Below are 26,714 nucleotides of genomic sequence, written 5' to 3' on the forward strand. Positions count from 1 at the left end.
GGTCTGACGCAACCCACTCTGGCCGTCTTTGTGACAGTGGTACAGCTGGATTTAGCTGTACGTATGGTACAGCTGTAACTAGCTGTATGTGTGGTACAGCTGGATTTAGCTGTACGTATGGTACAGCTGTAACTAGTTGTATGTGTGGTACAGCTGGATTTAGTTGTACGTATAGTACATCTGTAACTAGCTGTGTGTGGTACAGCTGGATTTAGTTGTACGTATGGTACAGCTGTAACTAGCAGTATGTGTGGTACAGCTGGATTTAGTTGTACGTATGGTACAGCTGTAACTAGCGGTATGTGTGGTACAGCTGGATTTAGTTGTACGTATGGTACAGCTGTAACTAGCTGTATGTGTGGTACAGCTGGATTTAGCTGTACGTATGGTACAGCTGTAATTTGTTTTACTATACTATACTATAGTAAGTTTAGAATTGTTTGATTTTCTGCATTTCTTTTATCCTTTATATTAACATAAAGAAGGTCAAGGTAGAATTTTGTATTTTTGAGTGTGTGAGTTATGTGTCATACCCGCGGTTTATGTCCATTTCTTTCAAATAGTCAGAAATTCATGCATAAACTTTCTCATTTGACACATGACTCCAGATCTTCCTGAACACTTCTATCTGGCCACAGAGAAACAAAAGCCTGCACTTCTCGGTGTACCTCAGCGTCCTAAGCGTACTTTTCTCGCATCACACTCGCTGCCCGCCATGTTTGTTGTTTTTCTTTGTGTGTACTGACTAATACAACGTAATGATGAAAATCCTTAACCCAGCCCCTGGCTTGGCTCGGCTCACAGCCGGATTCAGATGTCTTGTGAGGCCGGAGTTGCACAGTTTGGTACCCGTACTGTACCGAGCCCTCACAGGTCACATAGGTTATGAAGCTTCAACAGGACTAAACTTCACATAGACTGTGGGTATGTGTTCAACTTTTATTTTTATGTCTTCTCTGGAGCCTTTCAGGTACTGTAGAGCAGCAAATAGCAGTCAACTATTTTAATTAAATACCTTTTGGTATTGTACAAAAAAAAAAAGTTGACCTTTTGTTTTGAACAATTTAGTAATTTGCATCACAAATTCAAACAGTCATTTTAATATTTTCCCTAAAGATCTCCATTGACATTTCCCCAGATTTAAATACCACCAATTTTCCCCAATTCATTATAAGGAGTTACATATTTAACACAACTCTTTATCGTTTATTAAAATGTTTTTAAGGCAGTGGCTTCTAAACTTCTGACATAAACCTACAAAAATATGCTATTTAATTCAATCAATTTTGTAATTTTATTATTATTTTTTTAACAATTTGATTAAATTAAGATGTTGTTGCATCAGATGTATTATTCCATCTGCTTGAATATTTCCTAGCTGGTTTTTCAGCCCAAATGGATCATCCTGTTTCACGACAAGGATTGAGATAATCAGGGTTAGGACATACCATTCTAAACTCTCAATGTGTTGCTGTATAGAATGTGGCTCACCAAGTTTGCCATTGCTGAGACGCTTCTGCTCCACATGCCCCTTTAGCACTCGTACTTTCTTGAGCTTGGCTTCCTGGTTCTCTGCAATTTCCCGCAGTCTCTGGAGCTTGTCCTGCTCGGATGCCTGCTGCTGCTGCCTCTGATCATGCATCTTGAGGTAGCGCAGCCGCTGCTCCTGTAGGAGGCGACAGAGACACACAGCAGAGTTTACACTTTAAGGATCGGGATCATGTTAACACCTCTTACGCCCTCTAGTCCCGCGGGCGGAACACGGAACTGCACGTAAATATTATATTTCATAACTCATTTTTAATATTATTACAAAAGCAAGAGAGACAAAAAGCTGACTCGATATCAAAATCGTTGTTTTCCTACCGTCAAACAGCGAAGGAATTTTTCGAATCTGTCATTTCACCGCTGAGATATCCCATTCACAATGTGTCTAGTACCCCCATGCATTCAAAACAAAAGCAATCCACTAGCTTGCATTTTGCTGCTCTGGTCTTACAACCTTGATGACGGTAAAGTCTCCCTGATCACGTTGTAGGGGAGGTCACAAGCTTTCCATTCATACCTTTACTTTGTTTGTAGCCCAATCCATCACAGAGTAATCGATGTGCAAACAAACACGCCCACCTCTTGAATGAGATAAGGGAAAAATCCTTTCAAAGGCAACTGCATGTGGCAATGGATAGCATGTGAGGTGCCAGAAGATAACATCCCTTTTAGAACTTAGTGTATCAATTGACATAAAGATTTACACAATGTTTATTTTTGGAGAGGTTTGGGGACCCTTGGACTTAGCTTTGTAAAAACTCCTGTAGAATTTGATCCCTTTGTTCAAACAGTTCCAAATTTTTACCCAGTATATTAGACATGTTGGTGAAGCACTGGTAAAAAATTGTTTTTTTATCTATTTTTTCTGGATATCTCCTTCCAGTGTGGTACTGAGTAAGACTTTTATCACACCTGAGGTTTTAGTCTTGATGCCCAAAGGGTTACCTTGAATTCAAGCCCTGAACCATGCCTGTGCTGTCTATATGTTGGAAGATATTGTGATTTATTTAAGGGCACAGCCCCCCAGGCGGAAATTGTCTGTGAGGGGCTGGGGTTTTGACAGGTTAACATGATCATACTGAAATGGGCTTCTAGGACCGCGATCGTGTAAACACGATAAAAAAAAAGCACTTGGTTTTGATGACTTACAGGGCCACCGTACTTTGCAGCACAGACTTGAAACACATATCTGACATTCACCGAGAGGGGCATTTAGTCTCTATAGGGCGGAGACAGTTTACAGCAGCCCGACAGACAAAAGCAGAAACAAAAATCACAGGAACTTGTTTAGAGCAAATTTAAAAAAAAAAAAAAAAAAAGGGGGGGGGGGGGGGAACACTGTAAATCTGATGTATTTGACTTATTATATTAGAACATTTATTATGTCTCATGTATTTTAATATATATGTTTTTACAACATTTATAAATATCAAGAAGCGAGTGGATATAAGAATATACTATTTCATGAACTAAATGTATCAGGTACATTTTTTCTTATTACTTATAATAATGGAATGAATAACTTATTTTATTCATAAAATATTTATTTTGAGAAAAAAAAAAAACATTGTACTGTGCTGTCCATTACTGCTTATAAAAGACACTGAGAATAAAACGTGTATTATGCCATTGCATCAGTATGGTGAAACAATGTCTTGAAATTTGCCCAAACATAAATATTCTTCAACAAAACTTTCAGGAAGTATTGTAAGGTCCCTCAGGTCATAGAATAATGCTTTTTTATACATGTATCTCTAAGCAGAACACAAAAAACTACTTTAATATATGATATCTATCTATCTATCTATCTATGAAAAGCAAAAAAAAGTTTGTATGGTTTCTGAAGTATGTTATAGCGTTCCCCAGAGTGTTCTGAAAAAAGGACACCATTTTCAAGATGCTACTGTAAAAAAACAGATTTTTTGTGAATTTTTATAGGGAGAGAGTCAACTGCAGCCAAAAAATGCCTGGTCCTGGGGGCTATTCCCACAGAAAAATGCTTGGTCCTAAAAGGGTTAAAAGCTATTCCACTCCAGTTTTTAAATAATTAGAACTATGTAATTAAAGGACATGGATGGAGGTCCAGGTCATTTCATTATTATACTGTAACTGTACTTGCAAACAGCTTTTATTTCTCATAATTTCTTACCGTTGTCGTAGACTAGTCAAATAATTAACAGGTCTACATTGTATTTAAAACAAACATGTGGACCCTTGGATAAGAGGGACGTTATGGTTCACTTGTTTTACATGCAAAGTGGGATTTTGCATGCAAAACAAGTGGAGAAGATAGTTATCATAATATATTAACAAAATGTCTTATAATGTTGAATAGGGAACCTTTTGAAGTTCATATTCTTATGAATGTTGTTATAATAGATAGCTAATTTCCTGATAAGGGAATTTACAAGTAAGGATTATTAATATCAGTTTATATTATTTTTTAAACATGTTCACGTTATTGTTAACCAGGGGAATTGTTTGCTGGTGGTACAACATCGCTAGCTAGCAGGTACATACCAAGTGCAAATGAACAAAATGTAGCAGTCATGGCACTCAGTTTCAATAAACAAAGCATTTGGTGCCATACCTTGGATGCTAGTAGCTGCTGCTGAGCATCAATTTGCTGTTGCTGCCTTGTTGCCATCTCCTGCAGTTCAGACAGAGTCATGTCCATCCGGGGAACTCCCACCTGTGAAAAAACAAAGGTACTTAAGGTTGAGTTCTTAAAACTATAGATCTGTCCTGATGCTCAGACCAACAGAAGAGGACAATGAGGGGTCACACGGAGTGTTTGAAGCTACTACACAGGAAGTGAATCTAGTGTGGTGGCAGGATAAGTTGGCACAAAAATGTTAAAGTTCATATGCTGTTAGGATTGTATTAAAAAAAAAAAAAATTCCAAAACAAAAACACTGAAACAGAAAGATGCCTTACACCCAACATGTTCTGCCACACCACTCATTTAATTTAGTTTGGATTGCGTCTTCAAATAACGCAAAGCACCAAAAGGCTCAATCTTGCTCTTAACACATAGGAACTCACCCCGTTTTCCATCCTCCTGTCCACACCATTCTTGGCAGTCTGATCCTGGGGTCTGGTTACACCTATTTAATAAAAGATAATTCCATGTTAAACAATTGTATTTTTGTTAAAGGAATTCAATTATCAAGGAAATGCAACAACTGAGTAAATGAAACAGGAGTTGCAAAAACAGGATCTGAAAAACAACAATGCTCAGTGAGCTCAAGCAGCAAATGAGATGCGTTTACTTCCCTCCCAGCCAAAACTGGATTTCCCAGGGTAGTAACCCATTAACACCTGCAGAATCAATATCCTGATTTTTGCTGTTGAGCAGTATAAAGAAACACAAATTTATAGGACTGCTTCATTGCCTCACAACTGTACTAAAAAGTGTGTTTGAAATAACGAATCTAGGATAAAAAAAAAACAGAAAGGTTTAGCAAATACACCCAATTAGTTATGAACAAAGTTTAAAAAAAAAAAAAAAAAAAAAAAAAAAAAGAGTTGGCCCATGATGTTAATTTCATAACTATCGTACATGTGAGAGATTAGGAACAGAAAAAGTTTAAGTAAAGAAATCCAAGGCATCATTATGTAAGGTATCTCATCCTAAAGTTCATCCTAAATCTACAGGCACTTCTTTTGTATGCCAAATTCTTGTAGTTATGAAATGATGGGGCAAATTCTTGATCAGCTAGATCAGCAACCAGCCATCTATAAGTGAACATGAGAAAGGCTTGTTAAATCACAGGATTGAATATCTGAATCCTAAATAGAGGAGAAGCCAACAGAGGAGGCTAACATTTTACACAAAACTCGTTCACGCCATACTTGATAGGAATGAATAAAGTCACCACTGACTGCCCCCTTAAACAGAGGAAACTAAAAAAATACAGCCCACCGAGTGTCTCACAAACAGATGGAAATCTATTAGCCTTTGATGCAGAAATTTGAAATATAATGTGGTACAAAAACTGAACTTATACATTACCCCAACGTAGTAGTATATTGTAACATGATTCCTTCTATTTGTCTGGAAGCCATTATATGAGGGTGTGTATGGTATTGATAATTAAGAAAGGGCTACAGTCATACTTTCATCTCACAACTGTAACAGGACAACTTCATATGGGAATGAACTTGTCTGAAGACATGAAGGATGTTAAGGATCAATAAAGCATGTGGTACAAGTGGTACATATTTCCAACGTTGCCAAGGAAAACACTTGCTTATCACTCTGTGTCTCATCTTTCCGTTTATGACATCAATAACTGAGCATGAGTCAATTTTGATCTTGCAATGCGAGTCACAGTAACCTGTAATAGGCAAAACATTCTCACATCTCTTATGGAACAGACAAACTACAATATTAATAAAACAGTTATCTGTGAACTATATTTTAACCCCTTTCTCCAGAACCTTGGTCTCTCTCAATATAGGCTACATTTGGTAACAAACTAAGACTGTCCCTGTATCACACACTATCTGCTCACACTTAGCCAGGTCTGCAGGCACTTTGAACTTCTCTGAATGAAAAGTAAAAGTAAAATACAATTACATAAATAATGCACATGTGTTAATACCAGGGTATTATATGACTTGTCCCTCCAGGACAGGTTTGATCATTTGTGCTGGTTTTCAGAATCTTATACACTGGCACGTCTGACCCATGAGGGCTCGGTACGGTACGGGTATGGGTGGTTCTCCACTGGCTATTTGTCGAGCCGAGCCAAATCGTGAAACTCCGGCCTCACAAGACATCTGAATCCGGCTGTGAGCCGAGCTGAGCTAGGGGCGGGGTTAAGGATTTTCGTCATTACGTGGCATCAATCAGTACGCTCCAAAAAGACAAACAACATGGTGGGCAGAGAGTGTGAGGAGAGAAAAAGTACAGCCTTGGGATGCTGAGGAAGTGCAGGCTCTAGTTTCTCTGTGGACAGATAATAGTGTTCAGGAAGATCTGGAGTCATGCGTCAGAAATGAGAACGTTTATGCTTTAATTTTTTTTTTTTAAATTTAGTCGTTGCCAATTATTTTGTATTATTTTCTCCCAATTTGGAATGGCCAATTATTTTTAGGCTCAGCTCAACGCTACCACCCCTGCGCTGGCTCGAGAGGGCGAAGACGAACACACGCTGTCCTCCGAAAAGTGTGCCGTCAGCCGACCGCTTTTTTTTCACACTGCGGACTCACCATACAGCCACCCAAGAGCTACACTGTCAGAGGATAACACAGCTCTCGAGCACCTTGCAGGCATGTCCGCAGGCGCCCGGCCAGACTACAGGGGTCGCTGGTCCGTGGTAAGCCGAGGACACCCTGGCCGACCTAAACCCTCCAAACACCAGGCGATGCTTGGCCAATTGTGCGCCGCCCACTGGGAGCTCCCGTCCACGGTCGGCTGTGGAATACTGCACCACTCGAGAGCCAATATGCCTGAATTTCAGACGATTTTAAGCAAATGGACATAAACCGTGGGTATGGTACACTTAACTCGCACACTCAATTTCTCATCTTTGACCTTTATTATATAATATAATGAAAAACAAATCTAAAATAAAACAATTCTAAACTTTTACAAAAATATAGTAAAACAGAATACAGCTGTACCATACATACAACTATGGCTCTTGCTTTTTTAAGCACCCAAACAAAAAACAACTATCCTTCAAAACAGGATATCTTTGGCAAATCATATTTTTATAACCTTCTTTTTTCCCCCTTCAACATGACTAACTGAACTTTATTAAGACGATATAAATCAGTAAAATGTGTGATTATAAAGAAATTCCTAAATATTTAGCTGTACCGTTGGTCTATTAATTTTTGAACACCATTTGTTTGCGCATCTTTTGACAAACAGTTACTTAATAACAATATTTAATAACAACTGTCTTTCATTGAGTGTGATGTCAGTAGCATGGCTCGGCTCTGCAGTGGAAAAACAACCCAGGCTCTTCTTAACCACACCGTGAGGGCTCGGTACGGCCCCGGTGTTGCTCGGTTGTACAGTGGAAAAAATGCAGGACTCTTGCCTGCAATTAGTAAATAATGGACATGAGCCTAGTCAGTAACATCAGCATGGATGACATGCAGTAGAACAGCAGATACCACAATGACAAGGATCATTCCAGCTGAAATTAAGGATTGTATTCACTTCAGACGGGTGAAATTCAGGTGAAGCGCATACAGCTCTAAAACCACAGCTGGGAACCAAGGATGATACTCAGCTTGGACAGGAGTGAATGGGTGTACAATGTTTATTGCAAAGGAAAAGACAGCATTGCTGTGTGTGTGTGTCTGTGCAATCCGAGATAAGACACATTTAAAGCTGTCTCCACTGACAACATTTTTTTACACTCATCAACTTGCATCTAAATTAAAAAGGTTTGTTGACTTTCCAAATAGATCTGCTAAATAGCACTGTGACTCAGGACGCTGCAATGTAGTAACTGATTAAACCATTGACAGGATGAATGATGAGCTACTTTGATAGCTGCTGGAGTACCTGACTTTTATTGGTGCAAGAATAAAATAAAAAAGTTCCTGTTTCACAAAAAAAGGGTGAATGTCAATAAATTTCAACCAACACCACCAGGATGGAAGTAAGATTCCTATTGCACAGCAGTTTCGTTGATTCCAGGCTTTGATACGAGCTTGATAAGCCCCAGTGTATATGTAAAAAGCTCAGGTTTGTCCTATTAAAACACATAGTAAAACCTGGAATGGATCAAACAGCTATGTAATGGGGTCTTTATTTCCGTCCCTGCACCTGTACTGAAAATACAACAAGCTTTTGTGCAACAGCCAACTACTGTAAATACTAAAAAATGTGTAATCTGAAAAGAGAAAATAAAAGAAGAAAGAAATTTGTGCTAAACAAACATTGCAGGTCACACAATACCAGCTTTGTTAAAGACAAGGAGTGAGATGCAGGCCATGTACTGTATAAAGCAAATGTAGGACTCATGGTTTTAATATTGCATCTGTATCACAAAATAAGTACTTTCTCTACCAATGTTTAATTAGATAATCTGGAGCGAAGTGGATAATTTGATTTTCCCTCCTATGGGATAGAATGACCCTTACCTGATTCTCTGCTGGGTAGCCGGTCATGCCGAAGGAAAAATCTCACTTCAGTTCTCTTGTGCCCCCAGTGCTGCAGGACGTCAAGCATTCGCTCATCATCTGCTATTGCTCGCTCTGCAGAGATGGAAAAACAATAACTAGAAGTTGCAAGCAAGGAGTTATTATGAAATTTAAGCATTTTGATTGGTTGCCATCCACTCGGTTGTAGAAACTACTCTGAAGTTTCAAGAGTTTTTGTTCAATGGTGTTCATTTTATGCGCAATATATGCAACTAGGAATGCTGAAATTGGATTGGCCCACTGTTACTATAGCAACTACATTTGGGTAAAATAAAGCCATACTTGGATCATGTATGCCAAATTTTGCTTTTTGATTGTTACCTGAACCCCGCCACATTTCTGCCAGCTGGCATTCGGTTTCTCCGGGTTCTTTGCATAGCTCCACCACATCACGGCAGGTGGTCTCCGGAGTAATGGGCACCTCTGTAAAATGCTGATCATTGTTACTGAGGTACACAGTCAGAAACATCTGCAAAACAGAGAGGAATGCAATCATTAATGTTAATAGAAAGCTTTTTATACAGAATACATCCCATAATGGATCTCCAATCTGTCCTTGCGGTCTCTCACCTTATAGGGGATGGGATGGACACTCAGGTTATTTTAATACTCTCTGGGTATAATCTTTAAGTGCATCAAACTGCACTGCAAGATCACAGTCCACAATATGATTTCTCTGGAGTTGGATACCAGCTGGGGCAGGTTTGGCTCCAATGTAGACTGGCAGTGCAATCCACACATTATAAATGAGATCCTTCACATATAAATCAAGTGATCAGTCAGCAGCCTCAGTCAAAACCAACTTCTGGCTGCTGATAAATCGCCTTCGAGTAATTCTACCTTTTTACATTTCTAGTTAATTGCCCTTTCCGTTATTCTTTTTTCTCTACTGGCCTGTGCCGCTATCTGAGACTGCACATTTAATTACTTTTCTTTTCAACATGGTTATTTAGGGAGCCTTTCAATACAGAAATTTAACTCCAGGCCCTTACAAAATAAAGAAACCACCCAGACTAGAATTTGGTTTTTTTTCTTTAACATTTTAGGAATAACCGATTTACCATACATCATTTGTAATTAAAATACATTCAAATGTTTTCTGAACATATTGGTACTTTAATATATATTAGCCTGTTACACAATATATAACATTTTAGTTTCAACACTGCTCTGAAAATATACTGTATATATAGTTTAGCACATGCAATTCTTCCAAATAGGTTTTGAATTCATGCTGCTTTGAACATCAACCAGATTCTGTCTGTGGGGCTTGTTTAAAGCCACTACGGAGTACAGATAAGCGAGGCTGACTGCCATTGCTAGTCATCTCCCATGGCAACCCTAACCCCGATGTGCCGATACTTTCTGCCTGAGAAAACCTACTTGGTTGATCTTACAACGGTTGACTAGCATCTAATCAACTCTTAATGAGATCTACTGCATACTAAAGCCTTATGTAGAATGTATAGCTGCAACTGTATTTGCAAGAGAAATAATGGGGGCTGTGTAGTCCAGTGGTTAAGGAAAAGGGCTTGTAACCAAGAGGTCCCCAGTTCAAATCCCACCTCAGCCACTGACTCATTGTCAGGACCAGCTTTGTGACCATGTCTAGTCCCCTTCCATTTGTTGACTTGCTTTTATTGTATTTTATTGTTTTTTATTGTTATTTCTAATTGTATTTTTATTGTAGTATTTTTAATTGATTTTTATTGTTGTTTTATTGTTATTATCACTGTATTTGTGGTTGTTTGTTTGTGGGTGCGATGCATCACGTTTTAATCATGAATGTTTTTATTGCACATGGTCCTCAAAAAAAAAAAAAAAATGCGTAAAACAAAGATGGGGGGGGGGGGGAGAGACACCACACACAACAGTTTACCAAGTCAGTATACAAAACTGCAGAATACAGTACTTGATAAGGCCCTAATGGCACAGTTCACTTACAAATGAAAATGCACAAAAGCAACAAAAGACCAGATTAAAAAAATATATATACATCACAGTATCCAATACTGTTTAATGATTAACTGTTATATTACCCTAGCTTGCCTCCTTCACTTTGTTTTGGCTGCATTGTCATCTCGTCAAACTGGAGGAAGTGCAGTGTAAATGCACAAAGTAAGACTGATGGATTTGGCATTAGAGAGAATTAAAAAAAAAAAAAAAAAAAGTGGGCTGTGACAGTATTCAGATAAATTGTAACATTGAAGATTAGCTTTGTATCAGAAAACTGGGAGGGAGTCAGGTAAGTGCATTAATTTGTTATACACATTATATATATATATATATTATATATTATATGTATATATATATATATATATATATATATATATATATATATATATATATATATATATATATATATAATGTGGATTGATTTTATTCTTAATACAAGGGCAGTAAAACACGACTCACGTGTATCTGGGTAACGGATATCTGAGTGCTGACTATATATAATCTCTTGAATGTTTTGTTTTTTATTTTTTGTTTAGTTCGGTGGGTGGGGGGTTCGGTTATTAAAACTAAACACCACTGAAGCACATACATTTTCAGTTTTTGTAATAAACTGCATGTACATTTCACAAATACATGTACAAAGGTTATATAACTCTGTTGAACTGAGGATCCACACTTGGGATTTAGACAATGTAGAACTCGGGACGCATTTTTAATCCGAGAATTGTGAGAAGTAACACAGATTTCGTTTTATGCCCCATTACCTGTCTATCACACTGTAATCTGGGGGCCTGGATGTGGTGAAGAAATAATATCAATAATTCAGATTCCAATGTTACAGTTGTATTACTGCAGCTGACACGTTTCCAACCTCTCAACTCACTTTCTGGTTTGTCAATAAAGCTTATTTGAATACAAGTCTCTTCAATAACTCTTTACAAACAATGCCTAATGCTAACAGGAGAGGTTAACCAACTGACTTTGAGTTTAACCAGTCTGGAAGTGGTGAGCAAGGCAACCAATAGGTCACAAACTAAAATCCTAAATGTGCCCAGTAACATCAGACATGACCCAGAAATGTGTGAATGGGAATTTTGTAGCACTATTTTTGCAGTAGACAGTGCACATTCATCATTGGAAAAACAAAAACATTTTGGTTTACATTTTGCAAAGAGGGGTTTCCATAATACTAAAAATACAAAGCCAGCATCTCAAACATAAGCAGTTCAAAAAGGAGCAGTTCCAGGTAAACTGAGTAGCAAATATAGGCTTCCTTCACAGGGATGCTTAATTACTGTAGATTGAAGACAGACAGGCTTGACCACTGTTCTGTCAGGCTTCAGGATTCTATAGTCTGGAAGAAAATGTCAACCACCATGCTAATGTGTTGTTTGGCCTGCTCATTGACTTGCTGGAACCAGATTTTATACAATTTCATGACCAATCCTTTACGGTCCAGCTGTTTCCATCTCCCAACCCCTACTCCCAAAGAAATCCTCCCAGCTCTTTGAAAGAGGGGGGTTATATGAGCATGCAGTGGTCCTCCATGGCTCTCTGCCTTGCTTTTTGGTTAATTTCTTTACTACTCTGCAAATCTAAAATCGCCACATTTGACTAAAACATTTCCTTCCACTCAGTAACCACTGTCACCAACATTCATTAGAAGTCAAGGTCACACATAAAAAGGGCTTAATCCCATTCGTCATAAAAAAAAGAAATTAATTCTGGACAAATTTGTACTGTAGTCACATGCCTTAGGTAATCATATTGGCCTATACATTTTACCAAGGGAGCGACTGCGACTCAATGAGTTTTCACAGGGAGAAATCAGACAACACTCCTCCCGATACAGATGTAAAATACTGCAAACATGCTGAAGGTCATTAGCTTCAGGCTTGCGTAATACAAGTCATGCTCGAGCCATATGTCCCGTCTGTAATTAAGGATTCCAGCACAATACTTGGTTTGATTTGTCCTTAGATACCCAGGGTTGCTGGCGTGCCTCACTGAATGGATTGCGTGTTTCTCTTTCTCTGCCTCTCTCTACCCTTCACAGTCAGGCACCATGATTACATTTCTCAAAAGCTTAAGAGAAAATGTCAAATATTTGTTCTACTTAAATTTTTTCTGTTCACTCATGGAAAAAATATGGCTGTTACAGTACTATGGTAAAAGGGGATTCCAAAAACTATAAACCATAATTTGCCATACAACTGTACTGTAAGTTTCAACTGTCAGAAGAAAGCTATTTTCTTTTCTGTCTGACAATCAATCTTCAGCATCAAGTCAATATATTCTCCAAAACCTTTTTTTTTATCGTTCTCTCTCACCCACTCACAGACACACTTTTTTATTGAAGGTTTTGAGAGTTAGTAGATAAGAGTATTCAGCATTTTCCGTTTGTTTAGAAAATGAAAAACCCTACTGAGGTTTGAAAGACATAAACACACAATAGCTGAACCTAAACACAGGAAGGCCTCTGTTTCTACTCAACTTTGACCACTGCAGATAAAAAAAGAAACAAAAGCAAAACAAATAAACACACAGATAGTTGCTAGGAATTCCTTTAATGTTTCCGTAAGGTTGCCAAGGCAGTAATTTCCCAACCTAAAATGCCAAAACAGCCTCACAGCTATAAAAAACTCGGGATGGGCACCTTTGAGACTCCAGCACAGATGAATTAAGGGTGTCTAACTAAGAGAGGGAAAAGGCTGGAAAGCTAATGCTTCACAGAGGTTGACTTATCATGCTACGACTGTTGTCCCATTCATATTATAGTTTCAAATCATTTTCAACATACTGCAGACTGAGCAAGGCAACCAAATTAAAAATAAAAAAAATAATAATAATAATAAAAAAAAAGACTCAGAAACCAGGTGCTGCTGATACTGCCCACTGAGAAAAAGATAAACCAGTGCTGTCCAAAAACTAGGCTACATATTAAGGACTATTACAATAAACGCAACTGGCCCATAAAGCTAAGTCATTTAATAGTTAGTATTTGTATAATATAACTGTTTAATTTAGTTTAACTTTAATTTAGTCAGTGTTTACAAATGATTGCTATAATGAAAACAAAAATAAATCATGGAAGGTAAACATTTTTCAGACAGTGCAAAACAGTTACTCAAAACACATGTATCTTTTATTACCAAGGTAAACTGCAGTAAAAGGCAGAATGCTAGAATCTATAACATACCTTCTTTCATTCATGCAATTGTCTAAATTATAGCACCACCTTTTAACTCAATTACAGTAATCAAAAACAAAAAAATACAGCAACAAGAGGTCCATGTTGGAGTAGACTTTACTACTGTATTCATAAACACACCCTCTCAAAACATGCAATTTCTTTCACAGGTCTAAAAATACACATGCATTTGTCAAATATAATAAAATAAGTACTTGTAACAGTGCATCTTTTCAGCGTTGAGAATTAGCATTTTTTATAACAGATGTCATGTGTAGGATACAACAGCTCTGTGGTTTAAAACAAGCAGCAGCATCAAAATCAATGTAAAGCACACTTACCCCAACAGAAGTCAGTTCAAATTCCTTTTGCAAATTGTTCAGTACCAGTATGTTACAACCACTCTATTCCCCAGACAAAAAGTTAAGACAAGCTAAGAATTTGTATTAGGAAGCTGTCACTCAAACTGACATCTGCTTGAGAGATGGACAGCACAAGGCAAAACCGGCTGTGAAAACACTAGAGTACTGTAACCTCAAAGGTCATCGGAAGGGTTTTTGCAGCCAACTATTGTATGTCCTTCACAAGCTAAACATACAGGGCTGCAGTAGAAATATGTGCTGGCTAGTCTATCCATTATAGATATTGCTCAGGTAAGCAAGGCATGCTGTTCAATCAGCCAACTCAAAATCAAATTATTACTGAAAAACATTAGCAAGGGACACAAGGGACTGCACCAGCAACTCTAATCTTTTCATAGCAATACCAAGCAAAATACCTAGAACACAGCTGTGGGGGGGTATGAAAGTTTCATATTGCAGACTGGAAAACTGATGCAAAGCAACCTGCATCAAGAATAGTTCAACTGAGTTAGTCATGTTCAGTCTTGGTGTGAACACTTATGCACAATGCACAAACAGTATGGTACTGCTGTATAAACAACACTCTCCACACAGTATCAAAAGAAAGAGCACAATAAAGTTCTTTAATTAGGAGTTAAACCTATGCAATACCTACACAGATGTAATTTCTGTTCAGTAACAGATGTCCTGCTCTACCAAGTCTACACTGCACTCCAACACACTTCCAGCAAACTGCAGGAAAACCTGAGAGTAGAGTGGAGGTACTGTACAGGAAGCAGCAGTGATGGAAATAATTCCTGGATCTAACAGGCAACAAGGTTTATTTTTCCATGCTTTCACACACACACACATATACATATTATATATATATATATAATATATATATATATATGTATGTGTGTAATATATATATATATATATATATATATATATATATATATATATATACACACACATACACACATATATATATATATACATATATATATTTATATATTACACACACACACACATACAGTGCAGTGAAAAAGTATTTCCCCCTGTCTGATTTTCTGCATTTTTGCATATTTGACACTGAATGTTATCAGATCTTCAACCAAAACCTAATATTAGATAAAAGGGACCCTGAGTGAACAAATATCACAATAATTGATACATATTTCATTTATTTATTAAAGAAAGTTATGCAACACCCATTGCCCCTGTGTGAAAAAGTAAATCGCTCCCTTAGACTCAATAACTGGTTACGCCACCTTTAGCAGCAATAACTGCAACCAAACGCTTCCTGTAGTTATTGATTAGTCTCTCACAGCGCCGTGGAGGAATTTTGGCCCACTCCTCCATGCAGAACTGCTTCAATTCGGTGGGTTTTCGAGCATGAACTGCTCATTTCAGGTCCTGTCACAACATCTCAATGGGGTTTAGGTTTGGACTTTGACTAGGCAATTCCAATACTTTAAATTTCTTGTTCTTCAACCATTCTGATGTAGACTTGAGGTATGAGGTTCTTACTGTGGAATGCAGTGTTTGGTTTTCGACAGACATAACGGGGCCCATGTCGGCCAAAAAGTTCCACTTTTGACTCATCTGTCCATAGAACATTGTTCCAGAACTCTTGAAGATCATCCAGGTGCTTTTAGGCAAACTTGAGACGAGCATTCATGTTCTTCTTAGTGAGCAATGGTTTCCGCCTTGCTGCTCTGCCATGAATCCCATTTTTGCCCAGTGACTTTCTGATGGTGGAGTCATGAACACTGACCTTAGCTGAGGCGAGAGAGGTCTAGGTAGAGTTCTAGGGTTCTTTGTGACTTCCTGGATGACTTTACGCCTTGCTCTTGGAGAGATTTTGGCAGGACGGCCACTCCTGGGAAGATTCACTACTGTCCCAAACTTTCTCCATTTGGACAATATGGCTCTGACTGTGGTTCGGTGGAGCCCCAGAGCTTTGTAACCCTTTCCAGACTGATAGGCATCAACAAGTTTTTTTTCCAGAGGTCTTCAGGAATTTCATTTGTTCGTGGCATGATGTGCCTCTACAACCTGTGTGCTGACAACTTCACTCTGATGGTAAGGGCCAAAGTTATTCAGATTTATATTGGGCAGGGCTGGCCCAAATCAGGCCTGGTTGTTAACCAAAGTACTCAAACAGCTGACCCTAATTATCCCTTTAATTGGGTTGAGTTAACTGGGGGGGGGGGGGGGGGCAATAACTTTTTCACACCTGAATATTGCATGTTTGATTACTTTGCACACCAAACAAATGAAAGAAGCACCAAACTTTGGTGTCATTTTTCCTCTCAAGGACTCTCTCTAAATACTACTACAACCAACAAAAGAATCTGACCAAATACAATGTGAAAAATGTGCAAAAATGCAGAAAATCAGAGGGGGCAAATACTTTTTCACGGCACTGTATATACACACACACACACACACACATTTTTACTTTATATTAGGTCAACAGCTCACATCTTCAATAGGTACAAAACCATTGCTAAATAAAGTTGCACTGTACAGAAACTGTATACACATAAGACACGAGAAGGGCCTGTCCAGTTAGAGATCAGCTGCTTGAAGTTTCATTATTTACAGAATCAGTTAACAATTGATGGTAACCATAGCTGCAACAGGAAGCTGTAAATATATACAATCATTGAAATACACCTACTCTCAGAGGAAAACCCAGCCATTCACATCGCTGTATAATACAATAGCTCCATATGGAACGACCAAAACCTGACTATCCTGACATGACCTGTCTCATGTGACTTACTGAAACCAGAAAGAGTTTGCTGATTTTGGGAAGGCCACTGTTTGTTGTGGCCCTCTTTTCAAAAAACGTTAACTGTGGTTAGTTTAATAGTTCACACACCCTAGTCTCTGTAAGTCGCCTTGGATAAAGGCGACTGCTAAATAAACAAATAACAATAATAAACAAATAATGTAAAATACAAAAAAGAAATGTGAGCTGTTTTCTGTTCAGACAGAGGAACAAATGCATCGCAGAACAGGTTACCAACTTACAAAGGCTTTCTTTACAACATGCTGTTTATTTCACAATTGAGGAAAACTCTATTAAAGCCTGGTTCATACTTCTGTTGCAGATGCACGGGATGCATCGTGTGTTGCAGCCCTTTTGACTGCGCAAAGCGGTCGCAGCTGCTGTTCATACTTAGAATACACATTCGCAAAATTGGATACATTTACATTAAAGCAGATGTGCTGAGTTTGTACCTCTATACAAGAGGATTAAAAAAAAATCAAAATCGATGCCATTGGTACATCCATTCTCTCAACCATCACAGAACCCGACATGGAGAATTTCAGACATTATTTAGAGAGATGCGGGTATGAGAGATATTTTAGAATGACGATTTGCTGAGGCTGTATCACGTAATTCTGACGGAAATTATGACGGAGTCTGAAGTATGTGCTGTAAGTTTTGTACTCTAAAGTAACATTTAAACTTGTCAGTAGTCAAAAGCAATAGTCTTTATATTATTGGTTTTGGTGTACTATTTAAAAGCTCTTGTGTATGTTGATGTTGCATAAAACAACCTTATTTGGTGAACTTTCCGTGAATTCTTGGATTTTTGCTGCACCTCATCCATGAAACGTACAAAAAATTACTGTGCCAAAATCATAGCCTTACTCATTTATCTACATAGGAGCAGATACAGTACCATCTACAAGTGTGCTTTTTCTGGGGCAGGCACCTCATGGCTCTGAAGATCAGACACATTTATAACTGAGTGTGACAGCTTATGAAAAATTGATGGAAAACAAGACCAAATGGAGTCCCACATGCAGCCAACCCTAATGTGTTGTTCACATTGACCAAAAAAAAAAAAAAAAAAAGAGAATTCCAAGAAAATTCTGTATTTAATTCATAGCACAGCCTCCAAAAAACTTAAAAACAATACCACCACACAGCTCACTTAGAAGAATTTAACAAAAATGCATTATTCATAACATTTGTCAACTCTAGCTTCTTAACTTTCACCCCATATATAATTCACATGAATTGCAGAAAAACTGGGGTCATCCCTGTACATAAAATAGGTGTTGTTCCAACAGCATTGCTCAGAAAGCAGCTTACTTAAATTCCACAATAAACTAGAACTACACCCTTGCTAGTACTTAAAAAGGGACTCAGGCTGTCGACCCTACATGGGACACAACCCAAATTACAAAAGTAAAAGAGGGTTTGAGCTGTTTGAGTTCTTTATTTGCCAGTTGGGGAAAAAGGGAACTTGTATTGCCTTAAAAGGATTAGTGAATGTGATCCAAAGAAAAAAATAAATAAATACATAACTTCCCTTGTTGTATTATGCAATTATTGTACCAGGGAGGGGAAAAAGCCAGGTTACATAATAGATGTCCGTGCGTTGTCAAATCTGTCAAGGAAAGTAATTGTAATAAGAGACAGAACCTAATGATGATACCTATGACAGTACTTGTAGATAAGAAATCTAAGAAAGCTTCTCATATCACAGTATGACCTTTTAATAGACCCTGTGGAGTTTGTTACAATGACCTTATAAATATCCCAATTATTACTGGCCAAATAAAACTACATCAGTCTAATAATCTTCATTTGGCATTATTTAATCTTAGATCACTGTCCAATAAAGCACCTTTAATTCATGATTTTATTGTAGAGCAAAAGCTTAATATGTTGGCTCTCACCGCAAACCTAGCTTGGGGTAGATGATAATGTCTCATTGATTGAGGCTTCCTCTCCAGACTACTCCTTCATCCAGAAGGCTCGTACCAGTGAGAGAGGAGGTGGACTTGCTACAGTTTATAACTCTGATCTTCAAGGAACTATGGATGATTATTCGTTGTTTAATTATTAATTTTACATAATGAAGTATCTGTGTACATTGGTATTGTATATCGTGCACCAAAGCTGCATGCTTCATTTTTATCTGAATTTGGTGATTTTCTATCTATCCTATGAAAGAATTCTTCTGTTGGGTGATTTTAACACTCATGTAGATATCGAATCAGACAAGTACTCAACACATTTTTTTTTTAATTTACTTGACTCTTTAGACTATGTCCAGCGTATTACAGGTCCTACTCATAACCATGGACACAAGTTACTAGTAATTCCTCACGGCCTAAACGCTATGGACTTTAAAATTACAGATCTGACCATTTCAGATCATTTTGCTGTTATTTTTTAGGTTAATGTGCCAGTACTTATAAATAAAGTGATACACACTTTTACAACTCGGGAACTTAACCCTTCAACTACTTTAAAGTTTTCAGAGGCACTTGGCTCTATTACCTTTGCACTCTGAAACTATGGATGAGCTTGTTGATAATTATAATATCTTTCTATCTAGTACCCTTGATGCTATTGCTCCAGCTAAGGTTTGAAATGTTTCTCTAAAGAAATACTCACCATGGTTTAATGACGCCACTCGAAAACTTAAACGGCATGGTCGAAAATTAGAACGTAAATGGAGAGGTACTAAACTACATGTGCATTATCTTATATGGAAGGACCATCAAGTAAAGAGAGGCTTTGGTAGTAGCCAGATCAATATCCTACTCTAACTTAATTGAAACTAACAAAGATAATCCTAGATATTTTTTTTCTATTTTGAATAAACTTGTTAATCCTCTGTGTAATCCTCCTTCTGCTGCCACAGTCTCTTGCAATGACTTCATTGACTATTTCCATAGTAAAATTATAAACATCAGATATCAAATTTCACAGATATCTTTGGTGATGAAAGACTTAACCCCAGTAGAACCTACCAGACCTATTCTGGTTACTTTTCATTCCTTCTCTCTGGTGACCTTAAAAGGTTTAAATGATAGTCATGCATATTAAACCTACTACTTGTATTTTTGATCATATTCCAACTAAATTATTGAAAGAAATATTTTGTTCTCAATACCTATACTCTTAATTTTATTAATGGTTCACTTTCTTCTGGGCTAGTTCTACATAATTATAGGCCTATTTCAAACCTTCATTTTCTTGCAAATATATTAGAAAGGGTAGTTGCAAATCAACTGCATACATTTTTTACACAAAACATCTATGAAAAATGTGTCTGGTTTCCGCCATGCACATAGTACTGAGACAGCTCTTGTTAGAGTATTAAATGATCTTAATTGGCACTAAGTGCTCTAAGTGCTGCTTTTGATACCGTGGATCACTCTATCTTAATCAATCACCTGCAAAATTTTGTGGGTGTATCTGGAGTTGTTGTATCGTGGTTAAAGTCTTATCTTTCTGATAGGTCTTATCTTGTTTTAATTAGGAATGAAACATCTGCATTGTCTGAATTAGTCTGTGGTGTTACACAGGGCTCTACTTTAGGTCCTTTATTATTGTCCATATATATGCTTCCTCTGGGTGATATTATAAGCAAACATGGAGTAAATTTCAATTTTTATGCAGATGACACCCAGCTGTATTTGTCTCTAAACCTGGTGATGCCTCTTTTGTGACCAATATAGTATCTTGTCTTACTGACATTAAGGGCTAGATGTCTCAACATTTCTTAATGTTCAATGCAGAAAAAACAGAGGTTTTGTTAGTTAGTTCATCAAACCAGCTAGATAAGCCTGAATCATTTGGCCTGGATTTCAGCAGACTATCTTCTGAACCTGTACTAGAAATGAGAAATTTAGGTGTGATCTCTGACCCTACTCTTATTTGAAAAACATATCAAAAAGACTACAAAATCGTCTTTTTATCATTTGAGAAATATTGCAAAACTCTATAATCTCTACATCTGACGCTGAAAGACTGCTACATGTACCCTCCAGAATTGATTATTGTAATGCGTTATTTTCTGGCATTCCAAAATGTTTATTGTCTTGTTTGCAACTGGTTCAAAATGCTGCTGCTAGAATCTTGACTAAAACCAGAAAAAGGGAACATATCACCCCAGTGTCGGCTTCCTGTAAATTTTAAAGTTGATTTTAAAATACTGTTAAGTATAAGTACTAAATCATTTGGCACCAACCTATTTAGGAGAACTGCTTACCCCATATATCCCCAGTCGTAACCTTAGATACCTGAATATGGGATTGCTGGTAATCCCTAATTAAATGGGGAAGAAGGGCTTTTTGTTAGAGCCCCCAAACTTTGGAATGAGCTACTAGCACATATGAGGGAAGCAAAGACTATCTGTTTTTAAACGAGACTAAAAACATATTTGTTTGAGATGACATATCTATCTATCTATCTATCTATCTATCTATCTATATATATATATATCTGTTTTAGTTTTTATTTTGTAGCTGATTGTATTTTAATCGGCATTATATATATATATATATATATTATTTTTAATTGAGTTACTGGTGTTTACATTTTATAGGTCTTAAACTTTTTTCAGACATGTTTGTTTTGTTTTTATATTTTTGTAAAGTGCTTTGAGATCCACCTGTGCGAAGGGCGCTATATAAATAAACTTTGATTTGAATATCAATAAGTATAAATCAGACTTGAGGGCACTACAAAAATCCATGGTATCTGTAATCGAACTACAATTATCTTCTGTTCTTTAATCAATTATTCAAATGAAATTTCAGGTTTTGGGGCAGCCAATTTATTTATTTGTTTGTTTTTAGTTCAGCACCAATATTTATCCCAGGATTATCACTTTTGGCAAGTAATAGTGTTGTTATTTAAGGGTTTTCCACTGTGTGCAAGGCACAGTACAGTTTGTTCCTTCAATCAACCAGCTGCAATTTTATTTTAACTTTGAAACAATATAATGGACATTTCTGTCTGACTCCTAGACTAGTGGAAATGTGTCCTCATTCCCTGACCATGATCAAATTGTGTACCAATTAGAAATGACAACTCCAATACAGAACAGAAGGCTCTTGTACCGCATACTGTAGTGGCTACCACCAAATGCACCAGATGGCGACTGAGATATAAAACCATTTTCCAAAATATTAAATATGTATCAGAGCTTTTTGATCACAAAGAATGGACAATATACATGTATGTTCCAGACAAGCAGTTAATTTCATATAGACTACAACTTATTGGAGGTTTTTAACAAAACATGACTGGCTAAATAACATCCGGTTAAATAAATAACGACGGTTTGTGAACTTTGTAAAACATGTAAAGAATAAAAAGTACAGCCAATTTTTTTTTTCGTTTGTTAAGGATTTAAATAAGTTTTAGTATTTAAGTTCCTGTTATGTTCTAAAATGTATTCGCGAAAAACATTTTAAAAGATTTAGTAATTAAAAATATCTAGTTGTCTAATGTTTAAATACAGCTGCTCGTGCTGTTTGTTGAGTGACTTGTTCACAGTGTGTGTTCATAAAGTATTCAAAGCCTCCTTCCTGGCTTTGTTAGATAAGAGCGCACCGTGCCTGTATTGTTATTGTGACTGATAAGCTAAAATAAAGTTATTAAAAATAATGCGACTGCATCCAGTTGTTTAATTTCTTCAATCGTCAATCAAGCCGGATACTAGTTGCTATTGTGGCTACTGTACTATTGCCGCCAACTGACTATTCTCGATTTTTATTTATTTATTTATTTATTTTATTTGATATACTAAATTCAAATAGATTTATAGGGCAGCGAGGAAGCAGGATTCGTTTACATTGACAGACAACATTCATAGGGCGTGTACACTACAAGAACTGAGACACTTCTTTCATAAAGCAGAAAAAAATGTAAAATACACGAATGTTGTATTTACCTATTTTCAGGCGGATTGATTTGGAACACCGATTAACATAGTAAGCAATTGAGGTCCTTTACCAGAGATAAAGCCCTATTGACCAATCAGGTTAAAGTAAAAAAAAAGTTAACGTGTCAATTAATTAATTTACTCCTCTAAATATAGCAAATATGTTTAAAATACTGTAATATTGTTTATAAAATTGTGTTAAATTATGTTTCATTTCAGTCAAACAACGTGATTTACGTTATTTGTGTGTCTGTAAAGGTACTGAAGTTTTTATTTTATTATTGATGAGACCGTCAGCCACATATTTATAACAGTTTTTTTGTGCGTTATTTTTTTTTAAACCATGTATAATTTAGATTTTTGTTGAAACAATAAAATAGACATTATACAACATTTAGTACTTCTGTACGGTTCATGTATGGACGTAACCTAGTACTACATGATGTACTTGACACAGTCACTAACTTCGGAACTAAAGATTTTAAAAAACAAAAACACACAGTTAAACATGAAGCTGGATTATAGTCAAATGTACAGTATGCATATATTTTAAATGTTACACAAACACACGTAAATTATAAATCAGTAAATGTAGTTTTACATTTGCCACTAAATAATTAGTGGTAAAGTTATTGTATTTTATTTTGTAATGACATCAGAACTTACCGGCATCATTTTAGCTCCGTACCGCATTTAAACTTTCAGCTGAATAGAATATATATATATACACACGTATATATATTTAAAATTTTAATTACACTCTTGTTTGTATTTGTTCTTATTCCTTATTTTCCTTCTGTACAAAACTTATTTTCTTGTTCTTCGGTAGAAACCTGTTGCAGTGTTAAGGCGAGGCCTGCTCCTTTTCCACCTCTTAGTTTAATTCAAAGAAAGTTCTCCGTCCGTCGTTTTCTTTTTTGAAAAAAAAACTACTGCATGCGACTCGTACCCTCTTTCCGATTGACGGGTTGTACTATATATAATGAATGTCTTCACTGCCCACAACGATGTACGGAAATTAAACGTTTGGGTTGTTTTATTTAAAAACAAAAACAGGTGAATGGTAACCGTGAAAGCTCAATATAAACTGCTTCGGTTCTCATCCTGGTTGTATCAACAACCGCCAACCCAGCCCGTCGTGACGTCATGAAAGGAAACTCATCCCACTGGAATCCACGCTGGCTCCTCCCCGGCCCCAAGACTCTACTTAACCCGACGTCTAGTCTGAGAGAGATACACAAAGAGTCCCGGTGGAACCGGCTGGAGAAAGGAGTTGCATGCTAGGGTCACGCCCTGATTGTGAAAGACCTCGGGGAACACAAGAATCGCCTTTAATTTAAACGTGTTTGTTTTCTTGATATGTTAAGCAACGTATCAACGTAAGGGCAGAAGTGTGGAGTAGTGGTTAGGGCTCTGGACTCTTGACCGGAGGGTCGTGGGTTCAGTCCCCAGGTGGGGGACACTGCTGCTGTACCCTTGAGCAAGGTACTTTACCTAGATTGCTCCAGTAAAAACCCAACTGTATAAATCGATCATTGTATGTACAAATAATGTGATATATGTGTAATATGATATAACAATTGTAAGTCGCCCTGGATAAGGGCGTCTGCTAAGAAATAAATAATAATAATTAGAAAAAATTCAACCCCGTTATGAAATGAGTAAAACACACACAGTCCTACACAACTATTGGTTACTAAAGACTGCGTTTTAGTGATTCTTTGAAAAGACTGCGTTTTAGTGATTCTTTGATCAAAGAATCACTAAAACGCAGTCTTTAGTTACCAATAGTAGTGTAGGACTGTTGGGCTTGGCTCATATTTACACGCTACGATTTTGTCACATAGGTCATATATATATATATATATATATATATATATATATATATATATATATATATATATATATATATATATATATATATATTCATTCAACCCATACATGTTTCACACGTAGGCCTGTTACTTCACGATGTGGTTAAAACAAATCAAAAGAATAGGTATCTATGAAATAGCCCTTGCATGATTTTCCGTATATACAGTGGAATATTATTATTATTATTATTATTATTATTATTATTATTATTATTATTATTATTTATTTCTTAGCAGACGCCCTTATCCAGGGCGACTTACAATCGCAAGCAAATACAAATACATTCAAGTGTTACAATACAAGTCATACAATAAGAGCAAGAAATACAATAAAAAAAATTTTTTCCCCACTGCGGAGCAAGGGTGGAGAAGGAGCGGGCTCTGGAGGCAGGGGAGCGTAGCGGAGGTAGAGCTAGTCTTCTAGTGCAGGCGGAGCGGAGAGGTCGAGTGGGGGTGTAGGGAGAGATGAGGGTCTGGAGGTAGCTGGGTGCAGTCTGGTCAAGGCATCTGTAGGCTAGTACAAGAGTCTTGAACTGGATGCGAGCGGTGATCGTGAGCCAGTGGAGCGAGCGGAGTAGTGAAGTAGAGTGGGCGAAGCGAGGCAGAGAGAACACCAGGCGGGCAGGAGAGTTCTGGATGAGCTGGAGCGGACGGGTGGCGGACGCAGGGAGGCCAGCCAGGAGGGAGTTGCAGTAGTCTAATATTGTTTTGGATGTTAGACTGCAGGTCGGCGCCACCTTGTGGCTCATTGTTATACCACACTGTTACTTCCTGTACCTTTGACCCTGGTTGTGTATTATGTGTTCAACATGTCTTTGATTGAAACAGCTTGTAGTTGTCGTTGTCGTTATTTCTACATCAAAAACAAGTATTTAAGTCTTTTTGCTTCATGATTTGACGATTTGGCATCAGCGGTTAATGACATTAAGAATTTTGTTACACACACACAAAGGTAATTTCAAATTCGTTTACTGCAGTAGTTCACATGCAACAACCCTATCCCCTGCTAATTACATCAAAAAACAGATTGTCAATCAGGACATGAAAAAGACATGAGTGACCCACATGCTGATCCACAGCATATATAGAACACCATATAAATGTTTTATGAGAAAAGTGTACTGTATGATTATGTAAAGTTTAATCAAATCCAGGAAATGGGTATTCAATATATTGCCTTGATGTGCTTGCTTAGCCATGCAGAGGTCGTGCACAAGTAGGACTCAGAGACCTAGATTCCAATATTACCAAGACCATATTGGTATAGTAGTTTAAATGTGTGACATACGTTGACAGATATATAATGTCACACAGATACATACAAAACACAGTGGAAATGAGGTTGCAAATTAACTAGTGCTGTACTACTATACACTTTCCATATTCAACATCTGTACAAATCATTACTCATTTAAACTCAGGAATGTGGAAATGTTTAAATAAAAATCTACTGTATTCTGTATGCTAAGTGTGGGATGAGATCATATCATTGGCTAGAATTCAACTCTTGACTCCCCTTGACATAATACCAAACATACAAGACATACCATTCATAAAAAAAAAACAGGCTCTTCAGCTGATGCTCCTTATAGAATTGATTCAAATGTGAGTATCAGTGATATGTAGTATGGCAACATACTTCTGATTCTAATACAGAATTAAGTATTGGTCCAGCATTTGCTGGTTAGCAGTTGTTTGTAAACTGACACTAAACAGTGGTGCTTTTTTGTTATTGATTGAGCACCATTGGGAAATTCATAGTGAAGCAATGTTGTTAATTTAATCGACGACCAGTCCCAATAAGTAAATATAGACAGGGTGGAAAGACCAAGCAGCAAGTAAAAAGGAAATAACCTTTGGCAAAAGCAGGCACTTATTGCAAGCCAAATCATCATTTATAGATATTTCAAATTAATTT

General features: G+C 37.2%; 1 protein-coding gene across 2 annotated transcripts in view; it reads right to left on the reverse strand.

The window, feature by feature from the left end:
• LOC117403279 (apoptosis-stimulating of p53 protein 2-like) overlaps window positions 1-24,221 on the reverse strand; it is a 38,131-nt gene extending 13,910 nt beyond the window's left edge. For both annotated transcript variants that reach the window (XM_034005312.3, XM_034005311.3), the window contains exons 1-6: window positions 23,589-24,221; window positions 9,040-9,187; window positions 8,659-8,772; window positions 4,594-4,655; window positions 4,139-4,240; window positions 1,492-1,666 (exon numbers count right to left, since the gene is read on the reverse strand). In XM_034005312.3, coding sequence (XP_033861203.3) covers window positions 1,492-1,666; window positions 4,139-4,240; window positions 4,594-4,655; window positions 8,659-8,772; window positions 9,040-9,187; window positions 23,589-23,615 — 628 coding nt within the window. In that variant the 5' untranslated portion in view covers window positions 23,616-24,221. The remainder of the gene's footprint in view (window positions 1-1,491; window positions 1,667-4,138; window positions 4,241-4,593; window positions 4,656-8,658; window positions 8,773-9,039; window positions 9,188-23,588) is intronic.
• Window positions 24,222-26,714: the final 2,493 nt, after the last annotated feature.

Source organism: Acipenser ruthenus, chromosome 5, assembly GCF_902713425.1.
Source record: "Acipenser ruthenus chromosome 5, fAciRut3.2 maternal haplotype, whole genome shotgun sequence".
Taxonomy (NCBI): Eukaryota; Metazoa; Chordata; class Actinopteri; order Acipenseriformes; family Acipenseridae; genus Acipenser; species Acipenser ruthenus.